Source organism: Pochonia chlamydosporia, chromosome 5 (genome assembly GCF_001653235.2).
Source record: "Pochonia chlamydosporia 170 chromosome 5, whole genome shotgun sequence".
NCBI lineage: Eukaryota > Fungi > Ascomycota > Sordariomycetes > Hypocreales > Clavicipitaceae > Pochonia > Pochonia chlamydosporia.
In genome coordinates, this window is record NC_035794.1 from 278,740 (window position 1) to 303,598 (window position 24,859).

General features: G+C 51.6%; 10 protein-coding genes across 10 annotated transcripts; 5 read left to right on the top strand and 5 right to left on the bottom strand.

The window, feature by feature from the left end:
- Nucleotides 1-500: 500 nt before the first annotated feature.
- VFPPC_05404 (dihydroxyacetone synthase) lies at nucleotides 501-2,843 on the top strand (the record flags this gene model as incomplete). The annotated part of the gene is made up of 4 exons (XM_018284606.1): nucleotides 501-667; nucleotides 719-1,832; nucleotides 1,885-2,046; nucleotides 2,103-2,843. 4 exons carry the CDS (start codon nucleotides 501-503, stop codon nucleotides 2,841-2,843), a joined length of 2,184 nt encoding a protein of 727 aa, XP_018141375.1.
- Nucleotides 2,844-3,959: 1,116 nt separating this feature from the next.
- VFPPC_16150 (hypothetical protein) lies at nucleotides 3,960-5,662 on the top strand (the record flags this gene model as incomplete). The annotated part of the gene is made up of 2 exons (XM_018293903.1): nucleotides 3,960-5,141; nucleotides 5,258-5,662. 2 exons carry the CDS (start codon nucleotides 3,960-3,962, stop codon nucleotides 5,660-5,662), a joined length of 1,587 nt encoding a protein of 528 aa, XP_018141376.1.
- A 126-nt stretch (nucleotides 5,663-5,788) lies between these two features.
- Nucleotides 5,789-6,223, top strand: VFPPC_05405 (ring finger domain-containing protein; the record flags this gene model as incomplete). The annotated part of the gene is made up of 1 exon (XM_018284607.1): nucleotides 5,789-6,223. The coding sequence occupies one exon, from the start codon at nucleotides 5,789-5,791 to the stop codon at nucleotides 6,221-6,223; it is 435 nt and encodes a 144-aa protein (XP_018141377.1).
- Nucleotides 6,224-7,020: 797 nt separating this feature from the next.
- On the bottom strand, nucleotides 7,021-7,957 carry VFPPC_16151 (RAS-like GTPase, Rho2 subfamily; the record flags this gene model as incomplete). The annotated part of the gene is made up of 5 exons (XM_018293904.1): nucleotides 7,021-7,311; nucleotides 7,378-7,569; nucleotides 7,629-7,634; nucleotides 7,696-7,774; nucleotides 7,836-7,957. 5 exons carry the CDS (start codon nucleotides 7,955-7,957, stop codon nucleotides 7,021-7,023), a joined length of 690 nt encoding a protein of 229 aa, XP_018141378.1.
- Nucleotides 7,958-11,943: 3,986 nt separating this feature from the next.
- VFPPC_05408 (stress response protein nst1-like protein) lies at nucleotides 11,944-15,588 on the top strand (the record flags this gene model as incomplete). The annotated part of the gene is made up of 1 exon (XM_018284608.1): nucleotides 11,944-15,588. The coding sequence occupies one exon, from the start codon at nucleotides 11,944-11,946 to the stop codon at nucleotides 15,586-15,588; it is 3,645 nt and encodes a 1,214-aa protein (XP_018141379.1).
- Nucleotides 15,589-16,674: 1,086 nt separating this feature from the next.
- Nucleotides 16,675-17,481, bottom strand: VFPPC_05409 (adenovirus e3 region protein CR2 domain-containing protein; the record flags this gene model as incomplete). Its single annotated transcript, XM_018284609.1, has 1 exon — nucleotides 16,675-17,481. One exon carries the CDS (start codon nucleotides 17,479-17,481, stop codon nucleotides 16,675-16,677), a length of 807 nt encoding a protein of 268 aa, XP_018141380.1.
- A 1,377-nt stretch (nucleotides 17,482-18,858) lies between these two features.
- Nucleotides 18,859-19,166, bottom strand: VFPPC_05410 (hypothetical protein; the record flags this gene model as incomplete). The annotated part of the gene is made up of 2 exons (XM_018284610.1): nucleotides 18,859-18,985; nucleotides 19,036-19,166. The coding sequence occupies 2 exons, from the start codon at nucleotides 19,164-19,166 to the stop codon at nucleotides 18,859-18,861; spliced, it is 258 nt and encodes an 85-aa protein (XP_018141381.1).
- A 301-nt stretch (nucleotides 19,167-19,467) lies between these two features.
- VFPPC_05411 (PUA domain-containing protein) lies at nucleotides 19,468-20,126 on the top strand (the record flags this gene model as incomplete). Its single annotated transcript, XM_018284611.1, has 2 exons — nucleotides 19,468-19,481; nucleotides 19,529-20,126. 2 exons carry the CDS (start codon nucleotides 19,468-19,470, stop codon nucleotides 20,124-20,126), a joined length of 612 nt encoding a protein of 203 aa, XP_018141382.1.
- Nucleotides 20,127-20,614: 488 nt separating this feature from the next.
- Nucleotides 20,615-21,949, bottom strand: VFPPC_13833 (hypothetical protein; the record flags this gene model as incomplete). The annotated part of the gene is made up of 1 exon (XM_018291605.1): nucleotides 20,615-21,949. The coding sequence occupies one exon, from the start codon at nucleotides 21,947-21,949 to the stop codon at nucleotides 20,615-20,617; it is 1,335 nt and encodes a 444-aa protein (XP_018141383.1).
- Nucleotides 21,950-22,810: 861 nt separating this feature from the next.
- On the bottom strand, nucleotides 22,811-24,644 carry VFPPC_05412 (serine protein; the record flags this gene model as incomplete). Its single annotated transcript, XM_018284612.1, has 4 exons — nucleotides 22,811-23,255; nucleotides 23,334-23,475; nucleotides 23,541-23,670; nucleotides 23,733-24,644. 4 exons carry the CDS (start codon nucleotides 24,642-24,644, stop codon nucleotides 22,811-22,813), a joined length of 1,629 nt encoding a protein of 542 aa, XP_018141384.1.
- Between the last annotated feature and the right edge of the window lie 215 nt (nucleotides 24,645-24,859).

Here is a 24,859-nt window from a genome sequence, read left to right on the forward strand (position 1 = left end):
AACGCCAACCGACATCGCAATCGCAGCTGCATTCCTGTGCTACCAATTTGAGTTTGCCATTATCGGCAACACCAGCAACGAATGGAGTCTACAGCAGTAATCGCAAGCGTGTCTTGCGGGTTCTGGCGCCACAAGTCCTCAAACACATGAGCAGTGAATTGATTCGAGACCCGGTAAAATTGGGCCCGAGAAGCCAAAGGCAATATAATCGAGCTGAGGGGGTTGCTTGAGTACAGCACTGCCCTTGGTGCTTGGTGCGCTTGGCATTGCCGTTTATGGAACAAGGAAATCGTATGCGACAAACTCGAAGCTCCATCATGAAGTTGTAAAGTGATCTAGATACTCCATGACGACACTTTTCTAGTAGGTGGGTTGATCAGACGTAAGTTAAATATGTGTTTTATTCGGTATCTCAATTTCCTGTATTTCGATCAAACTCTTGCCTTGTGACTCCCCGTTTCGTTGGTCTCGGGTTCCATTCAATCGCAACACCCGAATTAATGGCGCCTATTGCAGTCACACCAAACGGAACGAGCTTGCGCATGCAAGTATCGAAAGATTTGAATCGTTACAAAAATAAAGACCAGAATACAATTGACCTGGTCCTGAATCAATTCCGTTGCTTGATTGCGGACTTGTGCCAGCAGTTCAATGGCGGTCATCCAGGGTAAGTTTCAGACGGTGATCGATGTGTTAGCCAACAACTAATACATCACAGGAGCGCAATGGGCATGGCAGCCATCGGAGTTGCTCTCTGGAAATATGTCATGAAATACTCCCCGAACAACCCTAATTACTTCAATCGCGATCGTTTTGTCCTATCGAACGGGCACACATGCCTCTTCCAATACTCATTCCTCCACCTTACAGGATATAAGGCCATGACATTTGACCAACTCAAGTCATACCACTCGGCACGACAAGATTCGTTCTGTCCTGGCCACCCCGAGATTGAGCATGAGGGCATCGAAGTCACAACGGGCCCATTGGGACAGGGTATTGCCAACGCCGTCGGTCTGGCCATGGCCACGAAAAATCTCGCAGCTACGTATAACAAACCAAGCTACAACTTGGTCAACAATACGACTTGGTGCATGATAGGAGATGCTTGTCTACAAGAAGGTGTTGCGTTGGAAGCCATTCAGTTAGCCGGCCACTGGAAGCTAAACAACTTGGTGGTCATCTACGACAACAACCAAATCACCTGCGACGGTAGTGTTGATCTTTGCAGTACAGAAGACGTCAATACGAAGATGCAAGCCTGTGGCTGGGAGGTCATAGACGTACAAGATGGTTGCTATGACGTAAAGGGGTTGGTATTAGCCCTTTTGCGAGCCAAGTCTTCGACTGAAAAGCCTACATTCATCAATGTTCGTACCATCATTGGTATTGGCAGCAAAGTTGCCGGCGATGCGAAAGCACACGGCGCTGCGTATGGTGATGAAGATGTACGCAGTATCAAGCAGGCATTTGGTATGAACCCGGACGAGCATTTCGTCCTTCATGACGAGGTGTATTCGTTCTTTGAGGATTTGAAAGAACGCGGAGACGCATTGGAATCCCAATGGAAGCAAATGTTGGACAGTTACGCAAATGAGCACCCAGAGCTGCACGAAGAGTTTATGAAGCGGGTTCACGGCGAATTCACCAAGGATTGGAAGTCAATAATCCCATCCAAGGATGTCCTACCTTCATCTCCTACTGCGACAAGGAAATCTGCCGGTCTGGTGTGCAATCCACTCGCCGAACAATTGAAAAACATGATGGTTGGAACTGCCGATTTGTCTCCCTCAGTCAATATGATTTGGAAAGACAAGGTCGACTTTCAACATGTAAGAAGCCCATCTCCCTAATAGCCAGTCTGCGGTTCTAATTCGAGAGCAGCCTGAATTGAAGACCGAGTGCGGAATCAATGGCGACTACAGCGGCAGATATATCCACTGGGGGATTCGCGAACATGCCATGGCCGCTATTTCGAATGGTCTCGCCGCGTTCAACAAAGGAACATTCCTCCCCGTCACGTCCAGCTTCTTCATGTTCTACATTGTGAGTGGTACCATGTACTATTGGAATATGACTGACCCGGCTAACTTTCGCTCAAGTATGCCGCCCCCGGTGTTCGCATGGGTGCGCTTCAAAACCTTCAAGCAATCCACATCGCAACTCACGATTCCATTGGCACTGGCGAGGATGGTCCCACTCATCAACCTATTGCTCTCGCGGCATTGTATCGTGCAATGCCAAACTTTCTGTACATACGCCCCTGTGACTCAGAAGAAGTGGCAGGCGCTTTCATATCTGCCCTTGATGCTAAGGACACACCATCGATGATTTCACTCTCCCGACAAACTGTGGAGCAGTATCCGCGGTATTCAAGCCGTGACGGCGCTCAAAGAGGCGCATACGTATTTATAGAGGAGGACAGAGCAGACGTGACACTTATCGGTGTAGGTGCTGAGATGTGCTTCGCCGTCAAGACACGCGACGTCCTGAGGGAAAACTTCGGCATTACGGCTCGGATTGTGTCCTTCCCGTGCCAGAGATTGTTTGAGAAACAGCCAGTAGAGTACAAGAGACGAGTGCTGCAGTACCGATCAAACATGCCTAGAGTTGTTATTGAAGCGTACGCTGTAAATGGATGGGAGAGGTACGCAGACGCGGGGTTTTCGATGGCGTCTTTCGGCAAGAGTCTCCCTGGTAAAGATGCGTACAAGTTCTTTGGGTTTGATGAAAAGGTTATTGCGCCAGAGGTTGCTAGACTTGTCGAAGATGTTCGAAGGGATGGCATCGAGAGTCTGAGGGGGGAGTTTAGAGATTTGAATCCTGTAAAATCTGCGCATTAGAACACACTAATGTACCATATAATTAGAGGACTTGGCATGTTGTGCTTCACGAACTGACAGTAGAACAAATTAATGAGAATTCTGTGAATATGTTATGTGTACCTGCTGTGTGCCGGAGGATCGTGAAGGAGCGAAGAGGGATGAGAGGGATCGACTACGGTACAAAGCTCAAAGTAATTAACTAGGTTTGTGATGATGACGATGGTATTCCTAGGTACCTAGCTAGTTTGGAAGAATGAGTCTATCGAGAACCTTTCGATGGAAATGCTCGTAGGGGGTCCACGTCACACCCCCTGTTCTAGAAACGACGGCCTCATCACAAAAGGTAAAAAGAAAGGCACGAACTCAACGATAGCTCCATAATCGGGGCTGAGCTTACTATTTTCTAGTGTTGAACTATCTGCCGTTCGATCATGTCTTGCAGGGGTATTTGAGCATCAGCGAACTTAAATCGGAAGGGACGAGGGCCTGGAAAATGAGTTCGGGGGACAGCAACTTAGAAATTTAGTCTATAGAAAATATAGTTTCTGAAGAGCTTGTTTTGCCGTGTGGAGTTCCATGATTTCTTGTGTGGGTTTTCAATGCACTCAGGAGATGAAGGCGATATGCACGTAGCCATTGCCAGAGTGAAATATAGTTGATGTCCTGGTCGTTGGCTGCATAAGGGAATGCGTAGGGACAGTAGATTAGCTAGTGAGTGAAGACAGAAGCACATCGACGGAAATACGTCCGCCAAACGCAGTGAATTCACAACTGAGTTCGGTGTGTGGTGTGGCGCGTTGTCATTTCCCGTTTGAGTTCACAGACATGTTTAGGTTCCTCGAAATTAGACGAAATAAGCATATCATGTGCATCATGTCTGCAGCATTAAATAGAACTAGAGCCAGGGGACATAACATAAGCCGAACCTTATCGAAACCTTGAATTTTTGCGTAGATTCGGTGGGCGTATTTAATAAGGGTGCTGTATCAAGGATGTCGAGGGAAGGATAGGGCGGCAAAGACTGCAACAAGAGGAACCAGCGCAAGTAGACAAAAACCACTTGACTTGAAATCACTAGTGACACTGCTGACATCTTCATCAGTCACCAAAGGACAGTCCATCGCACCAACCAGAATGGGCTCAATTGGCATGCTTAGGTCAATCTCTGGGGCGGCGGCCGAAGAAGTTCCAGTGAGCTGGACAGCCGCCCAGAGAAGCCACTGTGATGCCCGGTGGGAGGAGTACTTGCGCCAGCAGAACCTGGAGGGCCTATGGAGAGGCCCGCTGGGGAAGGAGCAGGACAGGTACCGACCTGTGTTGGAGAGTTTGGCTGCGGAGGATCGCGTGAGGCAGAGGCAGTCAACGGCAATCCGGGAACAGAAGATGAAGTGGTCGGTGAAGCTGCGGTGCCGGGAGACACGGGAGCGACTCGCACAGTACAAGGGCGAGTTGAAGACCATCTTTGACGCCGCCAACGAGGATCTGAGATATCAGACGCAACGGCAGCAGATGGAAGCGGCGCATCAAAGGCATCTCGCAGCTAATCATCGCTGCGCAACGAGGCTCGTTAAGCTTCCGGGTGGTAGTGACGAAGATGCCTGTGAGCTGGAAGTTGCTACCTCGTTGTCTCGGACAAGGTATTACCTTGGCCACAAGGGAGGCGACTACATTTTTCGATATCAGGAATTCTATGCCTTCTATTCCCTTTATCGTGAGTTTGGCGCCGGTGGTGACGCATGGGATCCGAACGGGCCGGTATGCCATCATCCCGGCTCGGAAGTCAACCTACAATGCGACGAGGAGACCAGGAGCGACTTCCAGTACTGTGGACAAGTTCCAAGAACTTGGAAAGAGTACGCGTCCAGGTTCGAAATGGTCTGCCAGGACATCATGCGGCTCTTCGGCAGTGTCATTTCGTTTGAGCCACTGGGTGATGGTGTGCTAATCAACGAAGTTTACCGCCCTTGCTTGGAAGTCACCAACATTGGCGTCAAGTCGCTGAATCGGCTCGAAAAGACTTGGAATGTCCGTGTCGCGAAGGATTCAGCATTTTTTAGCTGGGTCCAGAGCATGGCCGCTGGCAATTTCAAGCTGCTCGAGTTCGCATTCCTGCTCAATCGCCTTGATGAGATGTCTGGAGGCTTGTTCAAGAAGCAGGTGAGGTCGCTCGTTGAACTGTTCGGGTCAGTGACGGACAAGACCCTTCCGGAGATGTGTGAGGCCTATGAAGGCATCATGAAGGAGGAGGCAATGAAGGAACTTCTTGATGAAAGAAACTTTGAACATTGCATGGTGTTTGAAGATGATACCGTCGAGGTATGTTCCTTTACCCGTTGTGGGAGCTTCCGGGATTATCTTATTCCGACCCCACAGGGGTATCTCCATCTGAGGCTGGCTGTTTGTAGCTCAGAGCTAACATTGATTTTTTTTAGGATCCTCACGCATTTTATGCCAACAACGAATTTTGCTCCGACCTCGACCACCCAAGAAACCGTTTCAACCCGCCCCCCATCCAGCGTGCCTTAGAGACAGCGTTCAATCTCTTATGCTACGATTGGGACTTGCGCGATCCTACTTCCGAAGCGACCTTGACTCAGCTCTGTGACCAATTGGGGTTGTGCAGCTGCCGCGACATTATTCTGCCGGCCGCAATTGAGCGATTGCGGCAGCGAGCTCAGGAGCCTTGCTCGGAGCCTTCATCCAGAGACGACAACGCTGCAGCGGCCTCTCGACCAGTAGCGAGAGCCGCACGTCGTGGCCGCCCACCCAAGCGAAGAGCATCTCCATCCGCTCAAACCGCCGCTAGGCCAAGGAGCTCCAGACGACGCAACGGATAAAGATTGAATTCTTCGTCAGCATCTACCATGGCATCAATCTTCTCTCTCGGCAGCCTCTTCGGCAAGCCATCCAAATCAACCATTCTCCCCTCCGCCACACGCTTCCTGTCAACCACAACGCCCACCATGGCGCGTCAAGCACCGAAGCCCGCCGCAGGCTCAAAACCCGTCCGCAAGAGCCGAGCGGCGCCAAAGTCAGAAAACTTCCTACGCATCAAGACGCTCAAGCAGAACATGTTCTCGCCTGCCCCCCCGCCCCTGAGAATGGCCCGCCAGCGATACCTGCGCCATTGGACGATTCACCGCGCGTGGCAGCTCTTTCGACGCCAGCAGCGCGACACGATTGGCAAAGAGAGACAACGTATGCACGCTGGCATGTATAACGCCTGTGAGGAGTTGAGGAAGACTGTTGGCCCTGAAGGCAGGGGTGAGGGCTATCTCTACAGAGTGGCTATGGAGAAGAAGGGTGTTTGGGGCACGAATGCCGTTCCCATTGAGTATGCGAGATTTCAAACTGATAGTCCCGCTAAGGAACCCTGGAATCATGACTGGAAGAGGTAGAATTGCGGTTTGTTTCTATATGAGGTGGATTCCTCATTGTATAGCACTCTTTATGCATTTTGCCGCGCCTGTCGCACTGTACACTTACAAAACGTTGAAATTATCATAGCATGGCATGGAAGCCACTCATAATTAAAACATCTCACATTCACACATGCCGTCCAAGAAATTTAAACAGTTCCAATCACGCCGAGTATAGAATCATCGTGGTCATTAAATGCCAATTATGACACCTAATCTGCCTGTCATCCTTCACCATTTTAGACAAAATGCACCCTAAACCTATCCTTTAAACCACATCATGTATAACCGCAAACAAAATTGAAACAATGGCAACAAAAAGTGGCGATCCAACACGGTCCAACTATGTGTTACGCACTGGGCCCAGCTGATGTGATCTATACCCTTTCCACGCCGTATTAGTACAGAGAGTGATGAAAACTGCTTTTGTACTGCGAAAAGCAGATCCGTATGTGCCTCGCTGCAAAATTCCATTCAGATTGGTAGACAGAGAGAGAGAGAGAGAGAGACAAAGAGAGAGAATATGAGTTCGCTTGCCAAATATCACGACCCAAGAAAAAAGAGCCAAATCAAGTGAAGAGAAGTAAAAATGTCGAGAAACGGAGGCTACTGGTGTGAGCGCCACCGCGTTACCAGAGGATAAAGGTGCTGCCCGCTTGGAACAATGCTTGTTCGATTGACGATTCGAGCGCTAGTGAAAAAGCCTCAATGTACGTTTGCACGTAGGCTCCTTATTCACCACATGTTTCGCTCGAGACCGCCAGTGAGCCCGTGCCTTACAGCACGACGCAGCACCCGCTTCCTTCACCCTTCTCAAATGTCAAAAGAGCGGCACGTGTGGCGGCCTCGAAAACGTCGTCAACTCCCTCACCGCTCAAACTGGAGCATTCGAGATATCTCCTCGCACCAACTTCTCGAGCAGCCATTTCTCCGTCGTGGGGCGTGAGGAATCGCTGGGATTTCTTGCGCATTTCTTCGATTGCCACCGGGTCTTCTCGTAGATCCTTTTTCAATCCTACGAGAATGATGGGGACGCCAGCGCATAGTCTGGTCGCTTCCTCAATCCACTGCGCGGGGAAAGTGCCCAGTCAGTCGTCAATGCTGCGTCTAATAGCGGGCTGCACCATGCGTACCTTGTTCTTCACGTTCTCCAAGGAATCAGGCGTGTCAACCGAGAAGCCAATTAAAATGACATGTGCTTTTGAGTATGCTAACGGCCGTAGTCTTTCGTAATCTTCTTGTCCTGCTGTATCCCACAGGGCCAATTGAACTGATTTACCATCTACTCTGCAGTCGGTGACGTAGTTTTCGAATACAGTCGGAATCTAAATGTAGTAAGATTAGTATTCGAATTCGGCAAGGGTCTGCTTAGGACAAATCTCACATATCGCTGAGAAGAGCATGTTAGCTACAGGATCGCAGAGTGACATTGAGGATCGGGGGGAACCAACCGTGGGGAAGTAGCCCAAGGTGAACACGCTGAGCAAACTAGTCTTTCCGCAGGCACCATCACCGATAATGACAAGTTTTCTGTAGATAGTTGGTGGTATGTCAGCAATTATTCTCAGAAAAGATTTTCTCAAACCAATACGGCGAGTAGAAATTGGCCGTCGGGTTGGTGCACGAGCAATGCAAGGGTTGGTCGAGGCGCTTGGGGTTTGATACGCCGTAATCGTACCTGCGGATAACATTTTGAGAATTTGAATTGGCCATCTTGAAGGCTAGGTAGCTGAGACGCCAGACGTGCAAGAAATCGGCAGCGAGCGATTGGATCCTGTTGGCGTTCTTCAGAAGTCCACGGCCACGCAATCGACGGGATCCAATTGGGCCAGGTGAGGCAGCTGCTGCAGTCGACAGTTGCTCGGCGGTGGTTGATCGAAAGGAACAAGGACGACAAAGTTCTCTTTTATCCTTCCTGACTGGTGTTTATCAAACGCAAGAGGGCAAGGCAGGTCTGGGGAGTTCGGAGGCCGCAGTGGGACGAGGGCTTGGTTGGGTGAGAGAGGTTCTGTCGAATACGAGCCTCAGGAGGACTCCAAGGAACAATTGCCGGGTTTCGGTTTCGAGGGCCGTTGGTGATGGGGACGAAACGAAACGGGAAGAGCTCGTAGGACGTAGACGCGGTGGAAGTTCCTTGTCAAGGACAAGAGCGGGGATTCAATCCAGCTTTTAGCAAAGATCCGGGTCGCAGGGTCGTGGCATGGAGGAGTGGACAAGCAAAGTCAAAGCAAAGCTGCATGTGGTGAGCAAAGTAACTCGTCGCGACACTAAGCGAAGGTAGGCTTCGGGAGTACGAATTGAAAGCGAAAGCAACTGAGGTAAGCAAGCAAGCAAGCAGCAAGTCCCACGAACGAACCACCAGCTTTAGGAGTACAGACGGTCCGAAGGGAAAGAAGGAAGCAAATCAACGGTCAAGATCCGTCGGAGCAGAGAGCAGAGCAGACATGCACAAGCTTGGTTTCTAGGATTGGGGGGTCCGGGTCTCTGATGGATGGGACATGGAGAGCCCCAGCCAGCCCTCAGCCAGACGCTAGAATTGGGGGCAGATGGGGCGGTGATCGCTGTCTTGTGCTGAGCTCGGAGCGGCTGTGCTTACATAACGGCGATTCCGGGAGGGAACTTCGTCATCGCTGGCACCAAAATGACACCAGACCTTCAATACTTGGCCCAGGACCAGTCACAAAGTCCTGCTGGTAGGACTTGACTTGAAGAAGCTGTCAATTGGCATGACCGGGGTTTATTGCGGGCAGGCAGCATTGAATGAATTCGCGACGACACGACTGGACAGATCAGGCAAAGCAGGGACTCGCCTGCATGGGCATGGACAGCACGCGCAGGTGGGCATGAACTTGAGACCCGGAGAAAGGACCAACTTGGCATCAGTTTGTATCACACAGGGACAAGCTGTTGAACGTTGAAAGGGCAAAGGCTATCCAGACTGGGTTGAACTGCCATACCGAGCGCCGCAAGTGTCCAGTCTGAGGCTGCCACAGCTCTGTGCTGGCCCAGGTTAAGCCGAGCTCAAGCCCAGCTCACACATGGACCCAGTTGAGCCCAGCCAGGTCTCCATCCAACCCCTGGCCTTGCTTGGGGCTGCGAGTGAGTTGATTGGTCACAATGACAGTTGACTTGTGGGCAGCTCGTTTATCATTGACTGACATCTGGACTCCTTGACAGCTGGCCAAGAGGTGAAGCTACGGAGTACTTTAAAAAGTATCTGATCAAATCAATTCTTGTCATTTCGGGCGCAAACTTTAAAACCGCGCCTGGCCCAGTGTCCTGTATTCCAACGTGTACCTCTCCAAGCCACTGTGTCCATTTTTACGATTCCATTGCGCAATGCCAATCGGCGAATTTCTCCTTGTGCCATATGTCATGTCATGCCGTGCAGCGGCGAAGCCGTATACGGAGTATTCCGGTTCATCAAATGTCTGGTCACATACTAGGTAGTTGTTGGTTTTGCCCAAGTCGTCAAAGGGCTGCCATGTGCGTGTGCCGCGTTTAATATGAGTTGCAGCTTGTCTCTCGGCGAACCGGAATACGACTTGACGCCCACCAGACGGCATCAGAAAAAGCAACGGGCCTGGCACTTTCAAGGTACGAAGTGGAAGGTGTGCAAAGTTGCAGAAACTCATGCACAACAGCCCGCGTGCTGGGCCACACCTTTTGGTGATGGTGGTGTGTGTGTTTCCGCGCCTTCGGAGTGCATCTGACCAACTTTGACGGCACAACATCCTGTTGCTTGTCTGGAGGCCAAATGGAGAATTTATCCCCAGCAAGTGGACGCCTCGGACCCTTCGCTGCTGTGGCTGTCAGGAGGTGCCAGTAAAATACAAAGTAATTGCGCCCGTGGCTTTTACTTTGTTTGACGGTTGGAGGCTGTGTGCACCCAGACAAACGTAGCAAACAATTTAGGACATAGAGGATCAATGACAGGAGACCAAGTGGAGGGTTTTGGAAAGTGCAATTATCGACACCGCCCAATGACTCTGTCGACCTTTGCATTTGCATGGGCAATAAACAGCTCAACGGGGACAACCTCCTCCAGCTGAAGTCTGATAGTCTGGGGCGTAAGCAAACAGACATCATGGCGCGCCATATATTGTTTTACAATCCTGTACCTGTCCAGAGTAGTAGTGGGCTGGAGACGAGGCTGACAGGGGGACTTGTCCTGCCTCGATCTTGGCCAAGTTCCCTCCTCGTATCCATTGGCTTCCGTTGGCGAGGCCTAACGACGGGCCAGTTGCCCTTGAAAGTCCCTGATGACGAGGCCCGGCATTTGAACCATGACCTCAAACGTGGTTTTGTGTGGTCATTCGGATGATGTTCCCGTTTGGCTGGAACACACCCCTGCACAGTGACCATCTGGTATAGCTCCTCCGAAGCCTTCGAATCGATATACTTGAAACGGCCTGCGTACTCCATATCAGGCCCGGAAGCCAGGCAATACAAACCAGTGGAGAGTAGGAAGCGTCTTGTTCTCGACAGATTTTATATAGCACAATGCATGCACAGGGGCGTAGTGACGAGTTGCTGACAGGTCGCAGCAATGGAGCAATTATTTAAGTATGGGATAGCGAGAATGCCGATTCTCAGAGTGAATAAAGACGCAGGCCCCAGATTCTAAAATTTCCGACCTCTTCGAAAAAGATTTTCCATGCCGTTCAATTTCTGATTATGTTCAGCCACTGTGCCAAAACACCATGGTGCATTGTCACTTCTTTCCAAGTCGAGCGCGTGTGTCTGCGTGTGTCTGTGTTCAGACAAAACAGTCAATTATGAATGGCAGCTTGTGAATGCAGAAATTGCACAATTGAACAATTCTACTACTACCTCAGGACCCAATGAATCACGTTATTCACCAGGCATCATCTATTCATCAAGGTTCACAGCACTGTACTTGACAATTGTAGATGGAGATTGAAAAGGTCCACAATTGCTCGTTCATCCACCATCTTCGGCGTTCACAGGTGGCAGCTCTGCAACATGGAAACAAACGTCAAGAACAATGCCGTCACGTGCGCCATCACGAGTGGTGGTGTATTCTTTCGTCACCGCACAGCTGCACCACAGAATGGGTTTGCTTCAAGGATGAGACCCAGTTTTTATTGGCTTCAAGAATGGCCCGTCCTGCATGGCCCAAATGTACCGCCGCCATGTAACTACACTACGTCGTGACTTTCACCTCTCAGCCAGCCTGCCCGATCATCAACCTCGAAAACCACCAGACCTACAACAACTGCTCGCCTTTTCGCTGCTTTCTTTCTCTCTGCTCGTTCTGGCTGCTAGGAGCACCCACGCGCTACATCTCACAGGGACGAATTCGTTCCAACGAGGCACGCGGCTGTCCCCCCACTGGCGTCATTGCTGACCTAACCCTCAAATTGGCCAACTCGAATCCGAGTGGGTGAGTACCTAGTGTGCCTCAATTTGAGCCGCTTTCCAAGAACATCCACCAAATGCCATCACAACCTCACACGTCGCCCTCCGCCCTCCGCCTTCCCGCAGCAAACAACCCACCCCCTGCCTCCTGTCGCATGCTGAAGATTTATTACAAGCGTAGCCTGCTTTCCGACCGACGCTGACTTGTCCCTTTTTGTGCGCACCTCAGAACCCGACCATAGGATTCGCGGCGAGCGGGCCACCAGCAATCATCACCTCTTCATGGTGTCGCCCCCCGACGTTCCGTAGAACGTACGATGCCGGCCACCAACCAGAAACCGGCCCCTCTTACGCCGGCATCGCCTCGAAATACCGCCAAGTATACGAACAAGGATGGCTCAAAGTTCATCACCGTCCCCAAAAGCACTCCCTCCGACTCGTCCCAACCTTCTACCCCGACAATTGCCGCCAAATCGACACATCCTCCGCCGAATCATTCCAACCCAGACGTCCCTGTTCAACCCGTGAATCGCAAGAAGCAGAAGCGTCGCCAAAAGGCATTGGCAAAGGCCGCGGCTGCGGAGCTAGCAGCCAACGGGCTTGCAGACCCCGCATCAACGTCTCAACAACCCAGTAGGCCTTCTCCCGAAGACCAGGAAGCCGCTTTCAGTGATGATGAAGCTGAGGACGCGTTGAACGGGGACTTGGACGGTACAGGATCGAATGGACACAATGACTCCACCTCAAAATCCAAGAAGAACAAGAAGAAAAAGAAAAAGAACGTGGCTGGCCAAGGCGATGCTGATCAATCTCCCGCCGTCTCAACTTCTGCTCTTCAAACGGCCGCTCAGGATAGCTCTCGGCCGTCAGGCATGTCACGAGATAAGATTTGGAGTACAAGTAACCATGAAGAACGAGAGCGGATTAAAGAGTTCTGGCTCGGACTGGGCGAGGACGAGCGAAAGTCACTTGTCAAGGTAGAGAAGGATGCTGTTTTGAAGAAGATGAAAGAGCAACAGAAACATACATGCAGTTGCAGCGTATGTGGACGGAAACGAACAGCCATTGAGGAGGAGCTCGAGGGTCTGTATGACGCGTATTATCTCGAGCTAGAACAGTTCGCCAACCAAGGCGAAGGGCCGCCAATGCTGTCACCGCCGGCACGAGATTTTCCCCCTCGACCTCCCCCTCGACTCCACTCGAGTTATACACCACAACAACCGTCTCACGGTAGGATTGTAGAACACGTGACCGACGAAGACGACGACGACGAATTGGAAGAAGAAGTGTACAGTGAAGACGAGGTGGAGGATGACGAGTACAGCGACGACGAACCCCCGGAACAGTTTCACAATCCCTACGAACGAGATATGACGGATTTCTTGACATTTGGCAACAGTTTGCAAGTCAAGGGTACGCAACTTCTTGAATCTCTTCTCAGCGTATATGGTAACATGGACTTAGGCGGCATTCTCACCGTAGCGGATGACCTCCTTAAGAACGACGGCAAGCGATTCATCGAAATGATGGAACAGCTAGCAGAACGCCGAATGGCTCGCGAGGAGGACGCCAGAGAACACTTCTCTCGCGGCTATGGTCATCCCAACGGCTCATACTCCACTCCTCATAATCATGCTCCTCAAGATGACGACGACTACGAAGACGAAGAAGATGAGGAGGAGGATTATGAGGACAGCCAAGAAGAGGAGTATGAGGATGAAGAGGTATATTCCAATCCTTCTGTGATGCCGTCCAAGTTCCATACTGAGTGCTGCTGCCAGGACCCAATGACGGATGAACAGCGAATGGAAGAAGGGCGTCGGATGTTCCAAATATTCGCAGCTCGCATGTTTGAACAACGAGTCCTGTCTGCATACAAGGAGAAGGTCGCCAAAGAACGGCAAGACAAGCTGTTAGAGGAGTTAGAGGAGGAAATTAGGCAAGTTGACCAGCAAAAGGCCAAGAAAGCCAAAAACGCCCAAAAGAAAAAGGACAAGGCGGCCCAGAAGAAGCAAGCCTTGGCCGAAGAAAAGGCGCGGAAGGAGGCTGAGAAGGCTGCCGAAGAAGCTGCTCGGCTTGAGTCAGAGCAGAAGAGGATTGCTGAACAGAAACAGAAAGCCGAAGAGAAGCGACGATTAAAGGAATCTCAAAAGAAGGCCGAGGAAGAAGCTCGACTAAGAAAGGAAGCAGAACGCCAACGTCGCCTTCACGAACAGCGGGAGAAACAAGCGGAACAAGAACGCAAAGCTCGAGAAGCCAAAGAACGCGAAAAGAAGCTGAAAGAAGAGCAGCGGCAAAAGGAAAAGCAGGCCCGAGATCAGAGAGAACGGGAAGCTCAAGAACGAAAGGAGAAGCAAGAGCGGGACAAACGTGAAAAGGAGGCGAGAGCCGCCAAGGCGCAGAGGGAGAGTCAAGAAGCTGCTCAGCGAGCAAAAGAAGACAGGGCCAACCACAACACCAACAAATCTTCAGCTCAAGCTGCGCAATCTGCTCCATCGCAACCTCTCCAGATCCCCAAGCGAGGACAAACTCATTCCGCCGCTCCTCTGCCGACCGTTCTGCCACAGCACCCACCCAACCCGGCTAGTTATGCTTCTCCAAAGATTCCAGTGGCCACGCCAGCGATCCCCAAGGCGCCCACGCCGATTAGATCCCGTGCTTTATCACAACAGCAGGACTCCGGCCCGGGTAGCTCTGCGGCGTCCCAGTCCGCGTCAGTGCCCAGTCAGAATCCGTCACCGCACCCAGGAACACCTATCCAGGCCAGTCCCGTGCCCATTGGGCAAGAGAGAAAGGCCAGTGCAAGCAGCTCAATTATTGGATCTCAACTCAATCAACCAGCATCTCCCCATAGCTTGCAGAGCAGGCTGCCTAGCCACACGCCACCTTTCCAAATGCCACCAGGGATGGGTCTACAACCGCCACCAGGTTTGGCGCAACACCGGCCACAAGGCTTTCCCAGCCCAATCTCGCATGAGCCCATGTACCCGATGGGATACCGCCCGGGTCCTAACATGATGATGGCTCCTCCCGGTCTCAATGGTCCCGGGGCTCGAGGATTTCCACCTGGTCCAATGGTCCCTCCTGGATTCAATCACGCATCGACCGACCCCTTCCCAATGAACCAAGGGTTTCCAATGGCGAAGGAAGGGCCAGTTCCGACACATACACGTCAAGGATCTACAGGATATGACGGCGGTGCAGGAGTTCCAACCCAGCCTATTGGGAGACCTGCACCGATTGGTCGTCCCGGCAGCTTAAGTCAGCGACCCTCACGCGATGAGGACGAGGATACCCAGCATTTGGGCAGCAGCGCTCTGGTGGCTGACGACGAGCCTCTGCTGGAAGGAATCAATCCGGGCAGTTTGCGTAACCAGCCCCCGGGCCCGCGCGGAGGGTTCGCAACGAGCCCGTTTATGGATACTGGGTTCTCCATGGCACAGAATCCCTGGGGTCCTCCGGCCGCAGCTGGACAACCATTTGCGCCGCCTGGCTTTCCGGCTCCAACTTGGGGCTCTCCCTCAATCCCACCGGGCTTTCCCATGGGCTCCCCGACGCCAGGGATGAGCACCATGAGCACCATGCGAAGCTCATCTCAGCCTCGTCATGTCACGGTTCGATCGGCCATGTGTGCCGTGTGCCGGCAAATGTCTGAGTCTGCAGTAGCGGATACAGAAGGGTATATTGACCTAAGCATGGTCAAGGCACGGGTCGAGATTTATGCCAATGATGCCTCGCTCACCGAACCGTATTTATTGAACCTCTGTGACACTGAGGGTAGTAATTCGAACGGCGGCGGGACGTTTGAAATCAAGCGCGACATGGGCGACACTGGCAAGCACAGAATCCGATGGTCTCCAGATCAAGGCGATACTTTAGGGCACCATGGACATCGAGCGGTCGGGGCGCCGGGAGAGATGTGCAGTCCCCAGACAACCCGAGCGCCCTTGCAGGGCCACTAGAAGAGCCCCTCTGAAGTGGGCAGGGTCTCTGGCAATGTGAGTCCGTTGAGACGAGAAGCCGCATTGAGGGTTGGCAATGGTTTGGCCAGGAAGGGAACCGTGGGATCAGCTTCTAGGTCCATGTCAGTGTCAGTGCCATGGACGGCTCGAGATGGTCTAAGTACCCGCGCTGCCACGCCGGCCGTAACCTGTGGTGTCAGATTATTGAACAATACGTCCTGGAGACCGACCCAGCAGCAGAATACAGCAGGGTCCGAATTCGCAACGAGAACAGCCGTTAACCCCGGCGTCTTTTTGGTGGGCCACCGTTCTCTTGCTTCTCCTGACCGTACAAGAAGACACCACAGCGAGGGCTAACTCTACACTGCCTTTTGTGATATTGCAATTCGTACCGTAAGCGGGGCCCGACACACAACCACGGGCCATCTTGGAATGTTCTCAGCGGAACCAGTGGTGGAGATACCTGCCGAAGAAACGAGACGTCATGGAAAGCATGGATGGGGAAGGCTGACGGAAATGAGAAATAGTGAAGGATATGGAGATGAACTGTGGTTGGTTTTGCAGTGTTCTCAGTCACCGATGGCTTATGTCAGCCAGTGGTCATCATGGTCGCCTGTCATTATAATATGGCCACCAGCGGACTGAAGGGATCGCGGAAGTCGTTATTTTCATTACTCTTTGTTCGATTAGCAGATATCAAGCATTGCCCGCCGAGGATGACGGAAGGGCTATTGAACAGTATTTGGAGTGCGTCGTGTGTCCTGTGACAGTATCATGTGCAACACCATGTTCTTCTGGATTAACCCATAATCATGATTCAGGGCAATCCTAACAGGACCAGAATTGTTGCCCATATCTACAATATGAACATTGTCACAAGAAACTCCAGGTACGCCTCCACTAGCGACTCCACTTGACGAATGTCTATGCAAAATATTGATTTATATGCTGTGATTACAAAAGAATTCCCAAACCAAATGCATCATTTCCATCCAAAATACAACCCGCGCTGGACCATATTTCCAATTTGTTTTTTCACCACCCGACTTGACCCACCCCCAGGATACAACTGTGTCCACTTCCCATTTACGCATGGCCGGGCTGGTCCTGGAAGGGATTGGGACCACTGGCATCCTGTGTCTGCTGCATCAACGGCGCACGCGCCTCCTGCGCACGCTGCTTCTTCGTAGCTGCGCGGGCGAGCGCAACGGCTTCGGCCTTGGCGGCCACTTTCTTGTGGTGGCTGCGTTCGCGGCAGCACGCAAATGTCAGATACGCGAGACCAATGACGATGAATGCGGCAAACACGATGGCGATGATGATGCCGCCCGTGTCGATGGACTGCTCCTTCATACATATATCCTGGTGGCCGCCGTCGACGGTGCAGATCCAGCCGGAGAGACAGTCGCTAGAGGTGCCCTTTGAAGGCGTACAGGTGTTTGTCTTGGTCTTGCCGTTCTCGGTGACCACGTCGCAGGACGTGGTGTCGAATTCCTTGACGTCGAAGCAGTCTTTGCCCTTTTTCGTGGGCGCAGCCGTGGTAGTCGCCCTGGCCATCAGGGGAACGCCCTCGACGGTAGTCGTGGCAGCGACCATGGCGGCGCGGAATCGCTTTCGCAGCTCACCCGCGCGGAGGTACTCTGCGCAGCGGTCGGAGATGTATTTGACGTCGGTGGCGGCTTGGGCGGCAGAGCAGCCGGCGGTGGTGTAGCATGACTCCAGGTCGGACTGCTCAAAGGTAGAGAGCGAGGAGAGGCACTGGCTGACGATTTGGCGGTCGCCGCAGTCGGTGTACTCGGCGAGTTGTTGGCTGTGGAGTTTGAAGCATTCGTTTTGGGGGAGGGCGGTTGCGGTGCTGGCGAGGAGGGCCGCCGCGATGTGGATGGACCGCATGATATATGTTTTTTTTGGTGGTAGGTTAGGCCGGTTTTCGTAGGTGGCTTTTGGAGGTTTGGGTGATTCTCGTATTTTTTTACCCTTTTGCTGCGAGGTGGATCTGGGGTTCTGGGTCTGGTGTTTATGCGGATGGGTGGGAAAATTGGGGACGACCCTGACGCCCGCAGATGGATTGCTATAAAATGTTGGAGGAGGAGAGGGGGGGATTGTCGTTATAATGGACTGCGGAAAGGGGTGTTCTTGATGATGGGAAGAGATGAGGTTCGGTTTCGTCTCACACGCACCTGGGGGGAGAAGAAAAAGGAGTTGCGGCTCGAGCCAAGACGGACATGGACCCTTCAGCTGCTCCAATAGCAGATGCGGGCTAGCTGATTTTGGTTCCGTGCGACTGACCAGGCCAGACACTTGGACGATGGATGGATCAAATGGCATGCAGCGAACCAAGGATGGGAAATGGCACTGGGCAATCTGTCCGGGGTGCGTGAGACGCAGCTTGAGGAACGAGGCCATTTGACTGGTTCGTCGTGGTCCGAATTTACTGGTCTGGTGTCAATGGCATGGGAATTGAGGCGCTGTCAGCCTTAGCTCAGCCGATTTGTGGCTGACGGCTTTTGTGAGCATGGTCTGGACTGTCAGCAGTGGCATGCGGCAGTGCATTGAAATTTGACAGGGAGAAGATTTCATAGAGCGAGGCTATTTTTAGGCTGTTCACGATGCAGCAAGCACAGAGTGTTGATACCCAACATGAATCAATTGATGTCAAAATGCAGTCCCTCCATCCATCAGCTGTGCCTGCCAATCTGAATCTTGGCCACTACAGATTCTGGGGTCGGGTATCTACCCGCTTGTGTCACAAGTAAGGGGTCGCGTTGTGGAAGATCGACACGCTTGCATCATGGAGGTGCTGGTCGCGGAAGTCCGGAGTAGTGCAAATAATACGGAGTAAATGGTACGGAATTGATGTATCTGTCTCCATCATGCCTGATGTAGATGAAGTTGTGGCCGGACCAACAGCTCACTTGACTCTACAGCTCCAGTCCAATCAATCCATCAAATTTATACAAAAAGCCGGTTGAAAAAGTATTATTAAAAAAACCATTTAGATAGATAGACTACCTTCCACAAACGCTCACTGCACGCTTGGCAATCCCTGATGCCCACATGAAAGACGTCATCGCCTACGACACCAATTCGTCAGTGTGTCACTCGACTACCCTATAAAGAAGGTGGTTCCAAGTTTTGCCTCCCAACGACGTTATAAATTAAATAGATGGTCCGTCCTGAATCCCCAACTTTATTGTTCATTTCAACGATTTCATCAATTTAGCTCTGCCTCAACTTCAGTTCATTGTTCACGTTTCGACCCAAAACAAACTACCAGTCAACACATTCAATATGCCCCTCGTTGTACCCGGAGTCACCAGCCAGCCCGGCAATAAGACCGAAGAATGGCAGAACAAACTCGTGGGGAAGAAGCTCTCCGACACAGAGCACACTGAAACTGTACGTTCCAACTCACTGGTATGATGGTCGCGTGCTGACTTTTGCAGCTCTTTTGCAAGAAACATCTCCCTGAGGAGCATCGCGTCATTTCGCCGGGGCAAATGGTGACTAGGGACTTTAGAGAGGACCGTTTGAATGTGCATTTGAATGAGGAGGGGGCAGTTTCGCACGTCACGCATGGATGAGCAAAGGTGTACAGTTAAGATGAGCCTAGGAAAAATAGTTTAATGTACTCACTTTACCATGTTCTGCCAATTCAGCCGTGTAAATTTGCAAATATTCTACATTTACCGTTTGATGCACAGCTATCGTCCGTCAGTCCCAGCAATTGCATGCCTTCATCAATGCTAGAGCAAAATTACCCCGCCACACCTACAGCGGGGCATCACCATCACCAACTTTTCCCCCACCAACACCAACTCCAACGCCAAACTCAACAGTGACACCATCAAAGTCACAACACAATACAACACCGTCAAAATGTTCAAAAAAGAGTACGTCCAGCCATCACCCCCCAAACCATCCCATCTAACAAGAACAGCATAACCGCCTCCCCCAAGCAGAAGCTCAAGTCTTCAGCCCAACGCTCCCTCCGCCAATCCCTCCTATCGACATACCCCCTCCTCACACCACACATCGACGAAATCCTGCCGAAAAAAGCCTCCCTCTCCAGCATGAAGCTCCCTGACCGCAACACCCTCTACGTGCTGGACTCAGAGCCCCTGTTCTACCAGCAGGCCACGTCCGAGATCCTCCCGCACCTGAAGCTGGTGCACCGATTCCCACAGGGTTTCCCCACGATCCGCATAGACAGAGGCGCCATTCGGTTCGTTCTCTCGGGGGCGACGCTCATGGCTCCCGGGCTGACGTCCAAGGGCGGGAGGCTGCCTGTCGATGGGGCCGCGAAGGGACTCGAAGAAGGGAAGGAGATGGAGCAGCGGGTGGACGAGGAGGGCAGATGGAGCAGGGAGTTGGTGCAGGGGGAGCCGGTGGTGATTATGGCGGAGGGCAAGGAGGAGGCGTGTGCGGTGGGGGTTTTGGTGTCGGGCACGGAGGAGGTGAAGGCGAAGGGGAAGGGGCCGGTGGTTGAGGATGCGCATTTTTTGGGGGACGGGCTGTGGAATTTGGGGACGGAGTAGGCTGTACTTATGGCATTGGAAAGCGGTGGTGTTTGGGATATGGAGGTGCTGTGGGATAAAAGACAGACACCGCGGACAACAAGACATGGACATTGTTGGTCACTTAGATGGGCAGAGACTTTGAAAACAGAGTGTATTGGATGTACATGGGAGATATTCCGAGCTGATAAGTACATGAAGTTGACAACACGTGCTGTTGCACAGAAGACTTTAAAAAACAGAGTGTGTTGGATGTACATGGGAGTTATTCCGAGCTGTATGTACATGAAGTTGACAACACACGCTGCTGCGAATACATAAGGAAACAGGTACGTGGTTAACTACCACGGCAATCCCACTTGCAAACATTGATACCAGAACATCAGTGTAAATCCTCACTTGGCATTACAAGATCCAAGCCAAGTTCCATCTTGACACCCGCACCTCCAGTTCAAGCTAAATCACCGTCGCCATACCGGCAATATGCCGTCCCGTGTGACAGGTGACCATTACCAATAGTGACCAGCCGCCATGGCCGATTTTCGCTGCCTCGCGATCTTCCTGTCTCTCTTGCGAGCCATCTTACGCACTTCGAGGAACCAGTCGTTGTGGAACGCGAATGCCGTGGACCCAATACGCTTGTGGTGCTTTATAATGTAGTCCTTAACAACATCCATGTGATAGTTCCCCGATGCGTCTCGAATGCCCTTCCACAGCTTGATGCCGTACTTGGTCTCGCCCTGGAGGATAATCTCTTTGAGGGCATTGACGAGAAGGATGCGGTAGCAGCGTCGTCTGTAGTCCGTACTGGGTATCTCTTCGATTTTGGCCTTCGGCTCTTCCAGCTGTTCAAAGTTGTTGATCATGTAGATCCAGATGTAGTGCCGCTGCTCTTCAATGGAGATGCGCGTGGAGCGAAGATATACTTCCGCGTGCATGTGGAAGAAGTTCACTGCGTGCTCGAAGACCCGGCTGGGAGATGTACGCGGCTTGATGTAGTAGCCCCTCGCTAGACAGTAGGGCTTGAAGACCATGAGGAAGTGGTTTAGTGCGGAGGGCTGGAATAGCAATTTGTCGAGCTTCTTTGCAGCCTCTTCCTGGTGAGGGTTCATGGCCGGCCACTTGGGGTAGTCTGGCTGAGAGCAAAACATGGGACAGTCCGCCACGTACGTGTACATTTCGTGGACGGTTTGGAACTGTTCCTCCCAGAATGGATTTGCTGGGAAACCAAGGAAGAGGAGCATCTCGTCTGGGTCAGACGTCAGGAAGAAACTGGTCTCGGATCTCTCTTCGAAGTTCTCGGCGGCGTCGTAGTCGATGCAGAGATCATTGGGCTGGATGTACAGCCCCTGATTGTGGATGTAAAGCCCGTATGGCATGATGGTTGACTCGATGATGGCCCATAGGGCGTCGTGCGCATGTTTGAATACTTTCCAGTTGAAAACGTCGAGGTTTGGGCAAACTGTGACGGTGGCCCGCATGGGAGGCTGCTGGGCAAGGTGATGGGGGCAACGCTCCTTAAGCCAGGGCGTAGTAATAGCATAGCTTGAATCGTCGAGTTTTGTAATTTCGGTGCTGGCAAACGGTCCCTCAGAGACGACTTTGCCTGTCGTGGCCAAGAGATCCAAACTCCCCATCGTGAAAGTATACTTGGGATATGCAACAAAGTACTGGATGCCGCCGATGGGAGGTCCTACTTCTGCCGGAGGGTCAATGGGCGACGCAACGAAATGGAAATGATCCCTGAGAAAAGACTTATGAAAGTCTTGGATCTCAGTGTACTGGTTCTCGGGTTTCTCTGAGCAGAGGGCTAACTCGCCACCGATCCCTGTATTGCGGCGCATAGTGTGCGGTTTGATTTGATCTGATCATGAGATTGGTGAAGTATTTTTGAGGAACTATTCCGTCCTTTGAAAGAGCCAGTTTGAATTTGCAACAAGGATTAAAACGAGGACCAGAGGAACCGGTGGGAAGCAAGTTTATATACGCAGAGTAAAAGCCATGACTTCTGTCCGGGGCCAAAGGGCAACCTGCGAGCTCGTCCTTCAATTCAACACTACCCCCATGTTCTCCCACGATGGGGTGTGTAAACCAAATGTAAAATAAACTTAAATTTTAAGCTTAGACGAAAAAAGACTTGTCGGTTGAGACGTTATGCGGAAACTGCTTGAACTATAGATACTAAAGTTGACGGTCTATGACGTGGCGTAGACTTGTCGTCCTAGTAATCTGATAGTTCCATGTCTGCCTTGCTTAGGCGCACTGTGTATAAACCTTAGAATAACCTCATGCTTCCGGTAGGGGGGGTTAACTTCCGATCTCTCGGTCATTTGGTTGTAGAAAGGGGACATGTCATAAACGCGGTCCGTCAACATGTACCATGTACAATGTACCATGTCCACCAACATCGCTCGTACCGAGAACCGCGAGAAGCCTAATTTAGGAAGGGAATAGCTGGTGCAGGAAGTGACTGCTTTGACCTGGCAATATTTCGTCATTACCTTTGTAGCGTTGTGTATTCGACAGTTCCTCGTCGCATCGACAAGTACTCGCCACGTCTTTTCCGATTGTACGTAGTTCACCCGCAATCGCAAGCAAATTTCCATATCCCTCCAGAGGTTAGGGTGATGACATGTGCATTTTTGATATTATGAAACTATAGAAAGAGTGTATGAATATAGATTCCAAGTCTATACATCTCTTTTCTATTCCTTTCCATCGTAATATTCATCTACCCACTTCTTCATGGTGCCTAGGATATCATCCACAATCTTTCGAAGTTCCGGATTGGAATCGGCATTTTTGGTAATGAGGTCATTACAGTGAGCAGCTTTAGGTATAACCCAAACGGGAGCTTCTGGGGTAGTCTTCAAAGGACCGCCTGGCCTCGCGTCGGCCGACATTGTGGCAGGGCGCCATGGATCATGCTCTCCATTCACCCACATGAGCCGTGTCGTGTTATTGAACCCGTTCCAACCTCCCGTCTTCTTGTTGACTTGATCGGCAGTTCGACCAGCAGCTAAACCATGAGTGTGATTTCCTTCCTGGGGAAAGTAATTGTCACACTGCATCCGCCAATATTCTACGCCTAGGAATCGTGATACGAGACCGGTGGTATCTTGAGGACTAGAGACCTGCCACCACTCGAACCTAAAATGCCGCCCAACAATTGCGTTAGTTAAAAGAGGGTCGGTTCCATGAACCCCAGGTGTACATCTCTGTACTTACGGCTCGTTACACGTAAACCAAGTCCATTGTCGGTTAATCTTGGCCAATACGGTTAGATCTTTGTACATTGGGTTCTCCTTGTTGTTCATATCCAAGCATGCCAATGTATTATTGTCGGCCCAGTAGCCATACTGCGCACAGACTAGACACAAATTGTTAGTTTCGCCGAGGCTAGGTTGTTCGCCTCGCAGGAGGCGAGCAGCTTACCTTCAGGAAGATAGACCTCTTTGGACCATTTCGCAAACCCGTCCATGGCCTTGCATGTGCCTACACCCTCTGGCCCTGGAAGAACCGCGGGGTATGTCCGAGTACCATTCTTGTCATCGGGGAAGACATTCTGTTGTATGAGGTTAGACGATGATAGAGTTTGCTGAGGCACATTGGCTGGTCTGAAATCACCTCAATGTAGTCGCAAAACTCATACAATGGGTTAGTTTTGTTGGACTTGTAGAACATGGTATCTTGCCACCCCTGAAGACCGCCAGTGAGGACTTGGGCAAAGTCATTATCATGGGTGAGGGACTCGAGCCCAAATTTCTTCTTCAAGCTGTGCTTTTGCTCCGCAGTGCCACTGGACAAGATTCCGTCAACCTGCTTGATGGCCCTCTGCATGTCCGCTGTACAGTTTTTGGGCATGGCATCCTTGATTGGCTTATTATATTGCCAAAAGTCAGAAATTGCTTCAACAACAGCGCTTGAGCAATGGTACGCCCAGAAGGTACCTGGGGCTAGAGCGTGTGTCCAAGCCGCCAGAGCACCAGAGTAGGAACAGCCGGTCAACACCCAGGGCGCCTTAGTCGGTCTTGTTGTTCCATTAACATCAAAAGGCAATTCCACATTGTGAGCAAAGTAGATCAAGTCTTGAATGGCATTATCGAGATTGAGGTACTGGAGATTGGTCGTGGTCAACTTGTCGTAGGGGGAACTCTCGCCCCAGTACCGATGTTCGATGACAATAACAGCACCGCCGTTGGTCTGAGCGAACATGCCGGAGAGAGTGTCATTTGTCGTGTAAAAGTCGTCAGCCTCGCTTTCGCCGGGGGCATTCAGCACGATGGGTGATCCAGGCCCAGCGTAATACTCCGCATTGTACCAATATCGCTGCGAGAAGGTCCCTAGTTCCGGGTGATTATGGTCAATCAGCTGCTGAAAGACGCCTTGGTGAGAAGGTTTAGCATCCCTTCGTACTATGCCGTCCTCTCCAAGGGGACGAGGTGGTCGACCGTTTGGGTAAAGCCGGTCGATTCGGGCTGCGGAGGGAACGGTGAGCAAAAGAGTAGCTACAGCGCCTAAAAGAGTACTCGCAAGCATTGTGAGGGGCTTATCAATGACGTCTAAGAAATACTAGATGGCCGTGAGCCAAGAAGGCCCGGGACCTCGCCATCAGGACGCGGTAGGCACTCATCTAAATATCTCGTCAACCGTTTCGCAGCTCCTGCTGCCCATCCAGAGTCCCAGTTTCTCGTGACCACAGCTTCCATGTTCGCCGTGCGGCATACTGCTGATCGCCCCTGACCTTCCAAATT